This window comes from Dama dama, chromosome 24 (assembly GCF_033118175.1).
Source record: "Dama dama isolate Ldn47 chromosome 24, ASM3311817v1, whole genome shotgun sequence".
NCBI classification, from domain to species: Eukaryota; Metazoa; Chordata; class Mammalia; order Artiodactyla; family Cervidae; genus Dama; species Dama dama.
The window spans coordinates 60,679,733-60,695,989 of NC_083704.1; the positions used below are offsets into that span (position 1 = coordinate 60,679,733).

General features: G+C 50.1%; 1 protein-coding gene and 1 non-coding gene across 4 annotated transcripts in view; one reads left to right on the top strand and one right to left on the bottom strand.

The window, feature by feature from the left end:
• TSEN2 (tRNA splicing endonuclease subunit 2) overlaps positions 1 to 16,257 on the bottom strand; it is a 42,321-nt gene that overhangs the window by 20,607 nt on the left and 5,457 nt on the right. For 2 of the 3 annotated variants that reach the window (XM_061128906.1, XM_061128907.1), the window contains exons 2-6: positions 15,830 to 16,033; positions 14,336 to 14,417; positions 10,003 to 10,039; positions 6,068 to 6,590; positions 4,982 to 5,059 (exon numbers count right to left, since the gene is read on the bottom strand). In XM_061128906.1, coding sequence (XP_060984889.1) covers positions 4,982 to 5,059; positions 6,068 to 6,590; positions 10,003 to 10,039; positions 14,336 to 14,417; positions 15,830 to 16,015 — 906 coding nt within the window. In that variant the 5' untranslated portion in view covers positions 16,016 to 16,033. Of the gene's footprint in view, positions 1 to 4,981; positions 5,060 to 6,067; positions 6,591 to 10,002; positions 10,040 to 14,335; positions 14,418 to 15,829; positions 16,134 to 16,257 lie in introns of all 3 variants that reach the window. The other variant, XM_061128905.1, reaches the window with a different exon arrangement.
• Positions 3,866 to 3,938, top strand: TRNAD-GUC (transfer RNA aspartic acid (anticodon GUC)). Its single transcript has one exon. It is a non-coding gene; the product is annotated as a tRNA-Asp (tRNA).

The window sequence follows — 16,257 nt, forward strand, 5'->3', positions numbered from 1 at the left end:
GGAAAGCAATAGAATCGGAAAGCCTAGAGACCTCTTCAAGAAAATTGGAGATACCAAGGGAACATTTCATGCAAAGATAGGCAAGATAAAAGAGAGAAATGATAAGAATTTAACAGAGGCTGAAAAGATTAAGAAGTGATGGCAAGAATACACAGAAGACTATATAAAAAAGGTCTTAATAACCTGGATAACCACAATGGTGAGGTCACTCACCTAGAGCCAGATATCCTGGAGTGTGAAGTCAAGTGGGCTTTAGGAAGCATAACTACAAACAAAGCTAATGGAGGTGATGGAATTCCAGCTGAGCTATTTCAAATCCTAAAAGACGATGCTGTGAAAGTGCTGCACTCCATATGCCAGCAAATTTGGAAAACTCAGCAGTGGCCACAGGACTGGAAAAAAGTCAGTTTTCATTCCAATCTCAAAGGAGGGCACTGTCAAAGGATGTTCAAACTACCGGATAATCGTGCTCCTTTCAGGTGCTAAAAAGGTTTTGCTCAAAATCCTTCAAGCCAGGCTTCAGCAGTATGTGAACCCAGAACTTCCAGATGTACAAGCTGGGTTTAGAAAAGGCAGAAGAACCAGGGATCAAATTGCCAACATCCACCGAATCACAGAGAAGGGAAGGGAATTCTAAGAAAACATCTGCTTCATGGACTGTGTGAAAGCCTTTGACTGTGTGGATCACAACAAGCTGTGGAAAATTGTTAAAGAGATGGTAATACCAGACCACCTTATCTGCCTCCCAAGAAACCTGTAGGCAGGTCAAGAAGCAACGGTTAGAAACAAACATGGAACAATGGACTGATTCCAAATTGGGAAAGAAGTATGGCAAGGCTGTCTATTGTCACCCTGCTTATTTAACATATGCAGAGTACATCATGGGAAATGCCGGACTGTGTGAATCACGAGCTGGAATCAAGATAACTGGGAGAAATATCAATAACCTCAGATATGCAGATGATACCACTCAAATGGCAGAAAGTGAAGAGGAACTAAAGAGCCTCTTGATGACAATGAAAGGGGAGAGTGAAAAAGCTGGCTTAAAACAACATTCAAGAAACTAATAAGATCATGCTATCTGGTCCCATCACTTCATGCAAACAGAGGGGGGAAAAAGTGGAAAGAGTGACAGATTTCATTTTCTTGAGCTCCAAAATCACCGTGAATGGCGACTGCAGCCATGAAATCGAAGACGCTTGCTCTTTGGAAGGAAAGCTATGACAAATCCAGACAGCGTATTAAAGAGCAAAGACATCACTTTGCCAACAAAGGTCTTTATAGTCAAAGCAATGGTCTTTCCAGTAGTCATGCTGGACCATAAAGGCTGAGCGCCAAAGAATTGATGCTTTTCAATTGTGGTGCTAGAGAAGACCCTTGAGAGTCCCTTGGACTGCAAGGAGATCAAACCAATCAATCCTAAAGGAAATCAACCCTGAATACTGTTTGAAAGGACTGATGCTGAAGCTCCAACATTTTGGCCACCAATGAAGAGCCGACTCATTGGAAAAGACCCTGATGCTGGAAAAGATTGAAGGCAGGAGGAGAAGGGGGCAACAGAGGATGAGATGGTTAAGATAGCGTAACAGACTCAATGGATATAGATTTGAGCAAACTCCAGTTGATAGTAAAGGACAGGGAAGCCTGGCAGGTTGCAGTCCACGGGTCGCAAAGAATTGGACACAACTAGGCGGGTAAAGAACAACAAGTCCAGGGAGGTCTGTGGGGAATGTTGACTTCGTTCCTTGAAATGTCACAGTAAGTCTTTACTTTGGGAGTACTAATAATGATGGATAATGGGTTTCCCTGGTAGCTCAGTCAGTGAAGAATCCACCTGCACTGCAGGAGACCTGGTTCAATCCCTGGGTCAGGAAGATCTCCTGGAGAAGAAAATAGCAACCCACTCCAGTATTCTTGCCTGGAGAATTCCAGGGAGAGAGGAGCCTGATGGGTTACATCCCACCAGCTTGTAAGAGTCGGACACGACTTAGCGACTAAACCAACCAACATGATGGATGGATGAGCCTAATGATGGTTTTAACGCCGTATCACTAGGTCTGGTCAGGGCCTAAAGCGTTAAGATGAAAAACAGCTCTCCAGGACAGATGTCTACACCAGCTCAGTGATACCATTCTCACACCCTAAGAGCCGCTTTGAATCTCCACAGCAGGGCTGCCCATGTTCCTCGTGGACATTTATGGAAACACCAAAAACGGCACGGGTGGTGCTGATAAACAGGGATGATGCATCCAAGGGAATCGGCCAAAACGGAGCTGGGAAGCGGGGCTGGGTTTAACAGGCAGCGGCCTGGAGACTTCTGCCAACATGTCTCTGGAATTTCTGAGGGACCAAGCAGCTTGCAGGACTGAGAACCCCAACATGTCTCTGGAATTTCTCAGGGACCAAGAAGGTTGCAGGACTGAGAACCCCAACATGTCTCTGGAATTTCTCAGGGACCAAGCAGCTTGCAGGAATGAGAACCCCCTCGTCTCCTGTCACTCCAGCATTTCTTCAGCAGGTGTTTGGGAAGCGGGAACAAGACAGTCAGTGAGAAGCATCAGCGGGTTGGTGGGCTGGAGCAGAGGTGGAGCCCCCGGTTCCTGACACGAGTCTTGTCCCTTCAGGTCCTGCCAGTTTCTGGGCTGAGCCCAGACCCCGTGCACGTCCCCTGATAAATCATTACCGAGCACCTCACAGACGTCAGGCACCGAGACGAGGGCAGGGCACGGCTGCAGCCCACTGCCCACGCTGCGCCCGTCACGCCAGACCACAGTCCTGTCTGTCTGAGGACCTGAGCCACGTTCTGCTTACCTCTGGACTGTTAATACTCAGCCCAGGGCCAGGACACAGAAAGCACCCGGTGAATAATTTTGCTCGACATTAATTGCAAAGGAAAGAATTCCAACCAGCCACTAATGAGCTTGCACAAGTGACCATAACGATGGCAATGACAGCAACAGCCGGCACCACAGTCCCCGAGCACCTACGACTCAACACACGCTTCGCTGAGGCCATCACACGCGCTATTGATCTCAGCCCACCTTACGGACGAGGTGTTACACGACCCTCATCTCACAGTGCAGACCCCCGAGGCTCAGAGAGGTCAGGCAACTAGAGACTGGTGTTCCCAGCACGACCCGACAGAGTCGCCACGCGTGCCTGCTGAGCGTCTGAAACACGGCGGGCACAACCGAGGACAGGGGTTTTAATTTTGCTCCATTTTAGTGAGTTTATCTAGTCACACGCAGCTGGTGACCACTGGATTCGACAGCGGGCTCAGCTGTCTCGTGTGTAGAAGGAGTAGATGAAGTGAATAAATCCCGACGTCCTTTCCTGCCCGCGAGCTCCTCTGTGCCCCCTGGCCTCACTGTGGAGGGAGGCACCGGCCAGCGGGAGACGCACTGCGTCTCTGTGAGCACATCTGGGGAATGACCAGCGTGGATGAGCTCAATGAGCGCAGCTTGAGACCCACAGAGACGCCTAGACCTGAGCCAGACGCCGCGGGGGCTGTCCAGACGGGCAGGGGCGCCCCCGGAGAAGGGCACAGCCACAGACAGGAGACGGAGGAGGGGCGCTGCCTTCAAATCTGGGTGCAGTACAGACAGAAGCAAAAAAGGAGGCGCTCAAGGCTGTGTGAACACAGGATGGAGGAACCCCAGAGAGAAAACAGGAGGCAGGTTTAGAAACCCACCTGCACCCACTTTTGAGGCTCCCATAAAGGGCACACGTTAGTAATTCTGCAGAAGGAAACACCTAGAATCTATTCACACAATCAGCTGTCACGACATGACCTGGAGTACGCATCACAGTTTACGAAAAGCTGGTGAAGCTTCAGGAATATGCTAAAAACCAATGCACAGGGGCTTTCCTGGTGGCTCAGTGGTAAAGCATCTGCCTGTCAATGCAGGAGACATGGGTTCAATCCCCGGTCCAGGAAGATCCCACATGCCTCAGAGCAACTAAGCCTATGTGCCCCAGCTACTGAGCCCACGCTCTGGAGCCTGAATGCTCTAGAGCCCGCTCTCCACGACAAAAGCAGCTGCTGCAAAGGGAAGCCTGTGCACCACAACTAGAGAGGAGTCCCTGCTCACCTCAGCTAGAGAAAAGCCTGTGCAGCAGCGAAGACCCAGCAGAGCCACATAAACAATCATACAGGTGTGTGTGTGTATGTACATACATATACATGGGCTTCCCCGGTGGCTCAGACAGTGAAGAATCCACAGGTCGTCTGCAATGCGGAAGACCTGGGTTTGATCCCTGGGTTGAGAAGATCCCCTGGAGGAGGGCATGGCAACCCACTCCAGTACTCGTGCCTGAAGAATCCCATGGACAGAGGTGCTGGGCGAGCTACAGTTCATGTGGTTGCAAAGAGTCGGACATGACCGCCTAATCACAGCGCACACACATATAAAACCACTGCTCACTTTAAACGAGAGAACAGTACGTACGCGCTGTGTCTCAATAAACTTAGAATTTTCCCATGCTTAGTTGTTCAGTCCTATTCGACTCTTCGCGGCCCCAGGCTCCTCTGTCCACGGGGATTCTCCAGGCTAGAACACTGGAATGGCTTGCCATGCCCTCTTCCAGGGGATCTTCCCAACCCAGGGATTGAACCCAGTTCTCCCACACTGCAGGCCGATTCTTTACCATCTGGGGCACGATTTTTCTACAGAAGTTGGTAAAAAAAAAAAAAAAAAAGAGTAAAACGGTATTCGGACAATCTGAAACCCTGATGTAAAAAGGAGTCAGACGACCTGCTGAAACCTCGGTGGGATGATACTGGGCAGGGCCCACAAATGGACCTCCTAGAGCGGATGAAGTGAAGGCCGAGGAGTGAAATGCAGACAGGCTGGCTGTGGGGGCTGCCTGTGGGGGTCTTGGTACTGAAGTGCAGGCGGAACTGCACTGAGGTGGACTTGTCTACACCATGTTGCCCAGGCCCGAGGCCCACAGCTGAGAAACGGCAAGCTGGAAACTTTACCTCTTCTAGGCTGAGCTGCAGATACTCGAAGATCCTAAATGGATTTCTTCTACATACCAGTCTCTTCTGCGGCAACACCTGAAGAGGAAAATAAGATAGATATAGGACAAACATCAGTCCTACATGTTATACGGAAGGGGCTGCATTTTATAATGAACACACTTCTTCTAAGTTTCCCAGATCCACATTTGCCGGACTCTGTTGAAAATGAAATTTTCTATTATTTATGTAGAAAAAGAAGTTTTTGTTTTCCTTTTATAGCTGACCCTTGAACAACAAGGGTGCTGAGGTGCCTACCTTCCCGGCAGCCGAAAATCTGCATGTAACTCAATGTTGGCCCTCACTTCCTGCCTATCTGTGGACTCAGCCAACCTCGGGTCGTGGAGCGCAGCACTTACTACTGAAAGAAACACTCTTCTAAGTGGACCCACGCTCCCACCCATGTTGTTCCAAGGTCAGTACTGACATCTTGACTTATTTCTTTTTATCCTCCATGGAGGACCGTTTCGTGGGTCAATTTCATGTGTTGTTTTTTTTTTTTCACCCGACTGCACACCTCACAAGCATATGCCTAGGTTCTTAATGAGACTCCATTCTAAAGGAAAGATAACATTTCTTCACGGGGATGTTTCATGTACTATCTAATTATGAGACTGCTTCTCACTTCCAGCTTCCACAGATAATTCTGGGGGCAACTGCCGAGTACGTCTCTTAATGAAGCGGCCCCAGCTCCGCGCTCCAGCTCCTCCTGTGACGGCTCCCGCACACCTGAGCCGGTGCCCACGGCTACCCTCAAGACCTGCTGATCACCTCGTTCTTCTCCCCGGCAGAGGAGAGAATGTTACCTGACTTGCTTTATTTCATATGCGTGAAGCCAGGTTACCCACAGACTCTGAGGTTTTAGTTGAAACAGCCCTCCTGATTGCTGAGCCCGCAGGGCCGCTGGGCTCTGCAGAGGCTCTCCCAGGCCTGGGTGCTGAACACCTGCTCACTGCCAGGTCCCAGTGAGGGCCGTCCCCACTGGCCAGCATCTCTGGGCCAGGAACAGCCGGCTCTGCAGGAAGTGATCTCTTCTCTTCTACTTACGTCCCCCGCTGGGGCCTCTTCGCTCTCGCTCGAGGCACACACGGCTTCCTCCACCAGCACGTGCTCAGGCCCCCTCTCTCCGGCCGGGGCCAGGCTGGCTCGCCGGTTGCTGTCCCCAGGCTGACCGCCAGATGGCGGCAGGAGAGCGTCCCGTCTGCCGCAGTGGCCGCGGGGCAGAGGCGCGGGGGCCTCGGCCACGTGTTCACCCGAGCCGCCGTCTGGGGCTCCGGGCTCAGGCCCGGGGCCCTCCTGCAGGCCGTCTGATCGCTGGCTGGAATCCTCCATATCACAGGACTTGCCCTCGACCCCATTCACGGCAGAGAGTTTCTGTCTGTCTGCTCTGCCTTCCGAACTGGAAACCAGATCGGAGTTGGGCTCATCGCCCAATGGGACCTCTTCCGTCCTTTTCAAACGAGGATGCTCAAGGGGCTTCGTGTAACCCTCGAGGATGCTGCGCACCGTGCTCTCGTCCCGGCCTTGTCTTCGCAGGAGCTCTGCGGCCCACTCCACGCTGCGCTGATACCTGCAAAGGGGGAACTCTGTTAGCAACCACACTTCAATGTCGGTATTAAAGAGACAGCAGACAGTTTAAAAAAAAAAAAAAGGAAAAAAGGAAGGAAGAAAAAAAAAAAAAGACAGCAGAACGTGTGAAAACGATGGGAAGGCAGTACGCCAAAAAGTCTATAGCTCTTCTTAATGATGGACTATACGTAAATGATTTCTTTACACTTCTCTGCATTTTCTAACTGCTCTGTGATAACTATTGTTCTGTTATTTGTTTTTATTACAGAGTTTCACTTAATTTGCTTAGTTTGAACCAAAAAATGACCCCATCTTAACAAAGTGTGAAAATTTATGTGATTTAAACCTGGTGGACCAAGGACTTCCCTGGTGGTCCAGTGGCCAGGACTCCAGGTTCCCAGTAGAGGGGACCTAGGTTCAATCCCTGCTCAGGGAACCAGATCCCATGTGCTGCAAAGATCCTGAATGCACCAACGAAGATCGGAGACCCAGTGTGCCACACCCGAGACCCAGCACAGCCAAATAAATAAATAGAAATAAATACAAAAAAAAAAACAAAAAACTGGTGGACAAAATGACCTAGGTAAATATAAAGAGAAAAATGGTCATCCTCTGCCAGGGTTCGTTTTGTATTATTTTCCATTTTGGATACCATGAAGTTTTCAGACATGTATCCCAGTCACAGAAAAAGGTCTTTGTTTAGTGTTGGAAAGCTAAATGAGAATTTTAATGAACGTTTTTCACAGAACCTACTAATGTCTGTACTGCACATGGAAAAGAAGTTACAGTTATATACACCCCAGCGTCTTAAAAGAAAAAATGACCCCTCCTCCACAATTTTCAAAATGTATTTTAATGAGATAACACACTCTACATTTCTTAAACTTGAAGGCAAACCCTGAACACGTCCCAAGTTACAAATGGCCACAGGTTCCGTCTAGTGAAGCAAGGCTGCTGGGGTGCGTCACGTGGTCCAAGATGCACACGTGTGGAATCACATGAGCATGGGTGAACGAGTGCGAGACTCAAGCTCTGTTCACCTCCACCTATAGCGATCGGTCTGGAAAGCATTTGGAGAAGCCACATGGCTCGTGGGGAGACAGCTGTCACTTTTCTCTTCACCTCGGGCATCCTGCCTGGGTGCAGATGACGGGACGCGCCGTGGTTTGTAAACTGCTAGTGACACATGGTGAAGCAAGGGAGCGAGCTGGCTTCTGCTGTTTTTGTAAAGAGAGCTGTGGCCGCCTCACCCTGACTCATCAGAAGCATCTCCAAGCTGTCCACGCCCTGTTTATCCTGCACGGGGATGAGCGGGCCGTCCTGTGTATACTGGGAACTGTACCACAGATGTGAAGACTACGACCCAGCGAGGCCGCTCTACATCCATGAGACGGCTGCAGGGGTGATCACATGCGCAGGACCAGAGTCCTGGCGTCTCGTGTTCAGCCCTGCCTTGGGTGGCAAAGCCAATGACATAACTGCTCCGTGCCTCACATTCCCCCTAAAATAGAGGCAACAGTACTGTGACCTCGTAAGGGTCACATCACTTGCTGCTGTTTAATCGGGGTAAAACGTCGCTCCCAGAGAACAGCAGAGTGTCTCTTCTCCTGCATGAAAGGCACAGCCACTCTCGTGGGCAGTCAGAAGCCTTTTCACACGAGCGATCTAAATGCATCTGTGCTCTTCACACCACCTGTGACGCCGCCTAAAGCCTTCGTGGGTCTATGAATCTCCTGTGTCTGAACAAAAATGTGTATTTGTGTCATGTGTATTTTCCTGGGGAAGGGATCCACGACTTTTCAACAGATTCCCTGAGTAAAACATGCGAAAGAACCACTGAATTAAAGGTTCAACAGTTCCCCCTTTGGGCAGATGGTGGAACTGAGAAAGACAAAGAGCGAGAGAGCAAAAGAGACAGCGCGCGCACAGACCCCTGCTCTGCCATCGGAGCAGAGTGGCCGAGGCAGACGCGGGGCCAGGCCCTCACCATGAGCGCGAGGTTCTCGCACCAGCTGCGTGCCCGCCCCTCCCACGCTCAGGGATACCGGGGCCCGCCCCGGGCCGCTGTGAGCGCGGACTAAAGGGGACCAGACACGTGAAGGGCTTGGCGCACAGGCAGTGTTGGACGAGTATTTGTTAGCTTGGGACTGTGGGGTCTCGGGGGCAGACCTGAAAAGTAAAATCATCTCGACTCCAGACACAGTACGTTTCACAACACAAACGATGCTTTAACAGATGGAGACACAGGCCTCGGCGGGCCGCTCCCTGGGAGCGGGACTGGGCTCCTCCCTGTGACTCTGAGCGAAACCACTCGGCGTCCAACCCCTTTCTCTGCTGTCCTGCCACTGCCCGCATCACACCCGAGTGCCTGCCTCTAACGACCTCGCGCTGGCTGGCGGACACCGGCTGCTGAAGCGCATGCAGGAAAGCCTCCGAGGCAGACCGGTGATTGACCCATGGCAGAGGACACAGGAGAGAGGGTGTCCTCCCGCTGGTGGGCGACGCCTTTAGAAAGTCCTGCTGTGATCAGCTCCAAACACTGCTGGAGAAGCAGCAGGAAGAGAAGAAGAGCTGGGAAGCCTAAGGGCAGAGCGGCAGCTCCGATCAGAAGCCAGACTGAGACTGGTGATCCCTCAGACCCATCCCGGGGCCCCCCAACCCCTGAGCGGGGCCACCTGAACACACCTCAGCTTCGCAGGCACCCCTGCCCTCGGACACACGTCTTCCATCCACAGAGAACACCCTGCCCCACCTCTTACTGATTAAGGCTGACTTATTATTGGAAATTCTCAGCAAAACGGATTTCAGTCAGTCTGCTTAGGTCTAAGTGCTGACCCTCAGCAAGTTAACTAACCTCTTCCTGTCCTGTGTCCTCACCTTCCAAGACAGACAACAACAGGACTGACCTCCGGGGGGCAGTGAGCGAACGAAAGCAGCTAACCCATAAAGCTGCCACGAGCGCAGTGCTTGTCCCATGGAGACGCCCCAGAAACGCCGGCACGTTCAAGTTCACAGTCACCTCCCACCCCCAGGCTCCGGAGCTGCTCCGCCTGGTTCAAGTTCAAGTCCTCTTGGGCAGCTCTCGGGAGGCTCCCCACGCAGGGGACGCAAACAACTACACCCACCTCAAAGGTTTCCCGAGAAGATGAACTGGGATGATGAGGGTAGGCGGCCTGGACCAGGACTGGCGCAGCTATGACAACGGTAACGATGCTGACAGCGAGGGCTCACTAAACCCATCACGGAAGAGTCAACTGCCTCCTCTACCCCTCCTCCCCCAGGAGAGTCTACAGTGGCCAGACCACACGGCCCCGAGGAGAGGACCCAGGGCTCTCCTCCGCTCACACCTCCCACGCCTGCCCAGCACCTGACCCACGTCATTCTGCCCGCGGCCAACGTCTGCGGAGACTTACTTCTTTGATGTGATTACTGGTAGGTCTAGCTTCATATCTGCAACAACAAGGAAGTTTCTGTTAGTTTACGGACTGACAGCCTAGAAAAGACTGAGAATCCCGAGATCTGCAAAAATCTCACACCCGGGAGGTTGATTAATCCTGTCCAAGCAGCCGCAGTGAACACGTGCTGTATAAACCACCGCTCTCTGCTGCCCATAGCCTCTGCAGGCGCCGCTGACCCGTCAGGGCTCAGACGTGACCTCGGAACCCTTCCCAACACTCCAGCTAAGCGGCCGCGGCATGGAGGGGGAGACTATCACCTCTGGATGCTCAGGCCCTCGACTTATTTATTTTCACTTCCCAGGCCAGGGACCGAACCCGTGTCCCCTGCCTTGCAAGGCAGAGTCTTAACCACTGGACCACCAGGGAAGCCCCAGGCCCTCGATTTCTCAATGAGAGCGCTGAAGCCCTAGAGGTGCACACTTCATTGTGCTGGGCATCTGAAGCGTTGACGAGGTCACCTCACGGCATAGGTTTTCGTCCTCGACCTCCCTGACCCTGCCCGTGGGGAAGTCATCTCTGTTTCCTGACTCCCTGCCCAGTGCTCTAAATGCCTGGAGTCGTTGATGTTCGGCTTTAAAATCCTAGGGAAGCGAGTTCACAGACTCCTGTCTCCTTAGGAATGAGAGTTTTCCTGGTGTCATGACCTTCCTCTTCTGGGAGTTTTACAACAAGCAACAATTTAGCAGGTGTTACTGACACCCTTCCACCTACCAAGCACAGGAAATACAGACGCAATAAAGCAAATCCCCTCTCCTTGAGATACTCACACTCTAGCTGGGGAGACGGACCAGCGGAACACTGATTCTAACCCCAGCTGATATATGGCAAGGAAAGCATGTATCAAGGGACTGGCTTACTTGAACTGGAAGGGTTAGGAAAAAACACAAAGGAGAAGGAATAATTGAGTTGGGCTCTGCAGAATGAGTACGAGTTCGCCAGGCAGGCCAGGGGAAAATGCAGAGGGATCCCTGCAGAGGCTGGGAGACGGCAAACGCACAGCAGCTTCACACAGCCCGCAGCCCACCGTGGGTGTGGTGGCAACAGGTACAACGGGGCAGAAAGGAACAAAAGCTGGAAGGTGTGGCTGAAGCCAAAAGGCTGAAGAACATCCAAAACTGGACACTTGAGGAGATCTACTTCCTGAGGGCAGCCGACGCCCTTAATCTCTGCTTCCTTGGCCTAAATGCATTTCCTTCACATTTTGTTCACTATTGAAAACTTAAGTTATACTACATAGATCGGGAAAAGCTTCTCAACAGTTAAGACCATCACACTATTTGAAACTTTTTATTTTGCCAAGTATTAGTAACTGCTGAGGCTGGGTGGTGAGGACACAGATGCATGATGCTTATTTGCTTGACTTTTTTTTTTTCTCCCTCTTTAAAAATTAAAACTCTACGAAAAAATTTAAAGTGTATACAAGTAGAGAGAAGAGTATAATACATTTCTATGTTCCCATCACTCAGCTTTTAACTCATGGCCAGTTCGGGCTTCCCAGGTGGCTCAGTGGTAAAGAATCCGCCTGCCAATGCAGGAGAAGTGGATTTAATCTCTGGGTGGGAAAGATCCCCTGGAGGAGAAAATGGAAGCCCACTTCAGTATTCTTGCCTGGAGCATTCCACAGATAGAGGAGGCTGGTGGGCTACAGACCATGGGGTCGCAGAGCTGGACACAACCGAGTGAGTGAACAAGTCATGCTCCCTATGTCTCCTGCCCTGGCCCCGGATGATTCGAAACACATACCTCACATCATTCTGGCTTTGGTGCATGCGTGCTCAGCCGCTAAGTTCTATCCGACTCTCTGTGGCCCCCTGGACTGTAGCCTGCCTGGGCTCCTCTGTCCATGGAATTCTCCAGGCAAGAATACTGGAGCGGGTTGCCAGGCCCTCCTCTAGGGGGTCTTCCCGAGCGTTCACAATGACTGGAGAGCATGCCCGAGCTGGCCCGTGGAGGATGACCACACGGTGCCCGCCACCCCTGATCGCAGTTGAGACCATCCTGGACCAGCGGACAGCCATCCAGTCTAGCTGGATGCATCACTGGATCCATCACTGTGGCCAGCAGGTCCATGACTAACCAGACATGAGCCCATCCAGCCAAGAACAGCAGACCTACCCAGAAAACCCCCTGGACCAGGGATCGAACCCGTGTCTCCTGGATTTGCAGGTGGACTCTTCACCACTGAGCAACCAGGGGAGACCCTATTGTGTTTTAAAGTCACTCAAAACAGCTTACCCTGTGGCTACACCATCAACGTGATACACAGGTTCTTCATTTTCTCAATTTTTTTGTGCTTTTTTTTTTTTAAATAAAATTAACTTTTTAAAATTTAACTTTTGTTTGTAGTCATGTAATACGTTTACAAGTTTCCAAAGTCAAATCTAATCTTACTTTTCTCTCCATCCTATTCTATCCCTCCCTCACAGGCATTTTAAAAAATTATAGTTTATCCTTCTTTACATTTCAAAACGTATCTGACATCTCCTCCCCTTGGATGACCCAAGGCACACTGTCCTTTACCTCGCTTCCTCTGCTTAGAAATAACAGCTTAGGGAGCCCCTACTCCTACCTCAGTGCCACAGCACAACCTTGTAAGAACGGGCTATGCTTTATTCAGCTGGTACCCGCATGGCTATTTGGGTTATTTCTAGTCTTTTAACATTAGGAACAGTGTTGCAATGAACAGCCCTGGGCTCTTTCTTTTCATAGTTTTGCCAGCTTATCTTTAAGATAAATTCCCAGGAGTGCAATTGCTGAGTTAAAAGCAAATGCATCTACTGGACAACTGGGTATCTTCAGGCAAAAACAATGAAGCTGGACCCATATCTTACATCAAAGAAAAATTAAATCAAAACAGATGAAAGACCCAAACTTGAGAGCTGAAACTATCAACCTCTTAGAAGAAACCCTGGGGAAAATCTGCATGAGCTTGGATTTGGTAATGGTTCCCTAAACATGACCGCAAAAGCACACGCAAGAAAAGAAAAAGGATAAATTAGACTTCATTAAAATGATAAACTTTTATTACCATGTCACGCCCATTAAAATGGCTATTATTAAAAAAAAAAACAAAATAATGAGTGGTGGTGAGGATGTGGAAAAACTGGAAAACCTTATGCACTGCTGATGGGAATGTAAAATGACGCAGGTGTGATGGAAAACAGTTTGTGATTCCTCAAACAATTAAAATAGAATAATCGTTTGATCCAGCGAGTCCACTCCTAAGTATATACATAAGAAAAACGAAAACATATGTCCATATGGAAACCCGTATGTGAATGCTCAGACCAGCACTACTCATGACAGTAGAAACAACCCAAATATCCGTCTATGAATAAACAGATAAAAAACACAAAGTATAAACATACCATGGAACAGCACTCAGAATGAAGTTCTGATACATGCTATGACACGGATAAACCTTGAAAAAATTATCCCACGTGGAGGACACAAGAGTTTTTTCCCCTTGCAAGAAATATTAAAAAAGAATGGGCGAAATCCAGGGCACAGAAAGCATGTGAAGGTTACCAGGGGTTCGGGTGGGGGGGGGGGAGCGGAGGAGGGGGAGTAAGTGTACATGTGATTTTTGAGACATCCAATTCCTCTCCGTCACGGCCATGCCACCTGCAGCCCCGCAGGAGCCCGTGAGGGTGCTTCTCAGAGCTCACCAACGGGGCACGCTGCGAAACTTCAGGATCTCTGTCATTCTGACTGTTGAAATGGTACCTCAGTGCAGTTTTAATTTCTGTTTTTTTCTTGCAATATAATGCTTTTAAAAAATCCTTTCTAATTATGTTTTAACCTGCTGGTATTGGTTACATACTTACCATGACACTCTCCTTAGAAAAATACACCAAGATGAAAGATTTATAAAATAAAGAAGAACAGCTATTGAGAACTACACACATTAGTACATTTTACAAACACATCAATGTCATGGTTACTGTTGCAAATTCCAACCTAAAAATAAAATATAAAATTCGCCTCACATACGGGTGAGCAGACACTTAATGACTAGACCCTTCCACATGCCCATGCTAGGCAATGCTTAATGACAGAAGAGTCTGAGTAACATTTCTGTTAATTTCAGCAATTAGATGAAAAATATTTTCACCAATTGTTAAGAACCCTTTCACCATGATTAGAATTTAGTTGATTATTTTTAGCAGCAAGATTGCCAGTGGCATGTTACTTCTCCTTTGGGATTTTATTGTATAATCTGGTGTGAGAGCTAAAAATGAAGAAAAAGACAACTTGCGAAAAGAACGCAACGTCGTACAAGTCTTACCTTTCCATTTAGCAACCAGCTTAGGATCTGAGATTGTGAAGTTTGGTCGGCTTCTGGACAGGATACCTTTACCAAAATAACCCTTCAGGGAAGAGAAGAAAGTGAGTTAGCTCGTGTTGAGTTATTCATTTTTTAGCTGAAGGAGACCTATTTGAGTTAAGAAGAGAGTCATTGCACTGTTCACAGCTTGATATCTTCCCTTTGATTACATAACGATTACTAGGAAGATGGATCACAGCATTTTTTCCCTCCGATTGTGTGAAGGGAGCCGGGTAGTTTCCTGCGCACCTCATCTGTCTCAGGAGTAATGCTTTCAGTCCACCCCGGGCAGCTGAAGGTGAAGGGCAGACGGAGGCAGGGTGTCCTCCGCACACGTGGGCCAGGAGCCGTGTCCACCAGACACAAAAACCTTCTCGGGTTCCCATGCACCCAGACTGGTGCTACTCCTTTCCTTCCTGCTGCCTCCAAAAACTCGGGCTCCCTCTCTGCCATTTCTTAAAACCAGAAAATATTTAAACCCACAGACAACTCAAAGAGTAATAAAATGAACACCTTATACCCTCCGCCCAGATTGAACGGTCAGAATAAATCACCGGTGCAGCGCTTCACGAAGCCTCTGCTAAATGTTATATGTTGCGACTGTCGGGGAGACTGCCCTTGGCCTGGACCTCTGACCCACCAGGATCAATGCCATCCACGTATCCCTCTCTGGGAGGCTGGCTGCGACATGGATTTTATATAAAACGACTCGAGTGAGTCACACTCACAGAGGCAGGAAGGGGATCAGGAGCGCCTGGGCTGGGAGTGGGGCAGGGATTAAGGACTCGGGGCACCGGGGAAGCTCCTGCGCCCGTGGGGAGGATCCACAACAGGACCGCGGTGTGGCTGCACAGGTCTCTGAGTCTGTACTTGGAAGGGTGGATTTTACGGCTTCTTACCTCTATAACGCGGTCTTAAAAGTGCCTCCAGCGTTGAACTGGCTACGGGGCAGAAGATAAGGAAGCTTCCCGTCTCAACCCACACCTATCAGTGATGGCAAAAGCCAAAACTGGAACTTATCAGAGGAGAGGTCCTCCACCAGGAGGGCAGGCAGGTAAGGAGCCAGAGGACAAGTGGAGGCCTCATCTGGGTTCCCCTGCAGCACAACGGTCTGCGGCTCCACGGTCACCCCCGGGGATGGAAGCGGGTGAGGGCCACACTTTACTTCTTACCCAGGATGTTTCTGTAAACTGCTTGAAAAATTTTTTTTTTTAAAACAACAAACACATGTTGCTTTTACAATCAAGAAGCAACACAGGTCAATGCACTGACCCAACTTCACTGCTACAACGTGGGTCCGTGGGTGGGGGTTATGGTCCTCGGGGCACCTGATTCGGCTCCCACGCTGGACCAGACCTCGAGGAGCATGTGTGGGTCACTGGTGGTCTGCTTCCGGGGGTGGGCGGGGGGAGCACGGCTGGCTTGGGGCGGTCGGGCCCAGCCGCCCGCACCTACCTTCCCGTAGAGCTGCTCCATGTCTTCCAGGCCCCTCACGATCACATGGCTGTTTATCATCTCAGCCTGGAAGATTCGGAAGTCCTCGGGACCATGGTCCTGACCGCAAGGGATGGGCAGGGGAGACTCATAGCTCTCGTGCACTCTTCTCTTCCTCTTTGGGGGGCGGAACACCGCCTCCGCCATCTTCCGAAGTGGCTGTTCCTTCAGGACCGTAAGAGACAGAAAGATGCAAGTCAATCGGTTACCACGCCGACCACACAGGCAAGTGCCTGTATACCCAGGCTCAGAAAAACCTCGTGGCCTGTGGGAAAAACAAAATATTCAAGAGAGACAAAACCAAGACAGTTCTGGTTGGAGCAGTACAAACCCCACTCCCCGAGGGGACCCTGATGAATTCCCACACCAATGCCCCAGGAGTCGTGGCA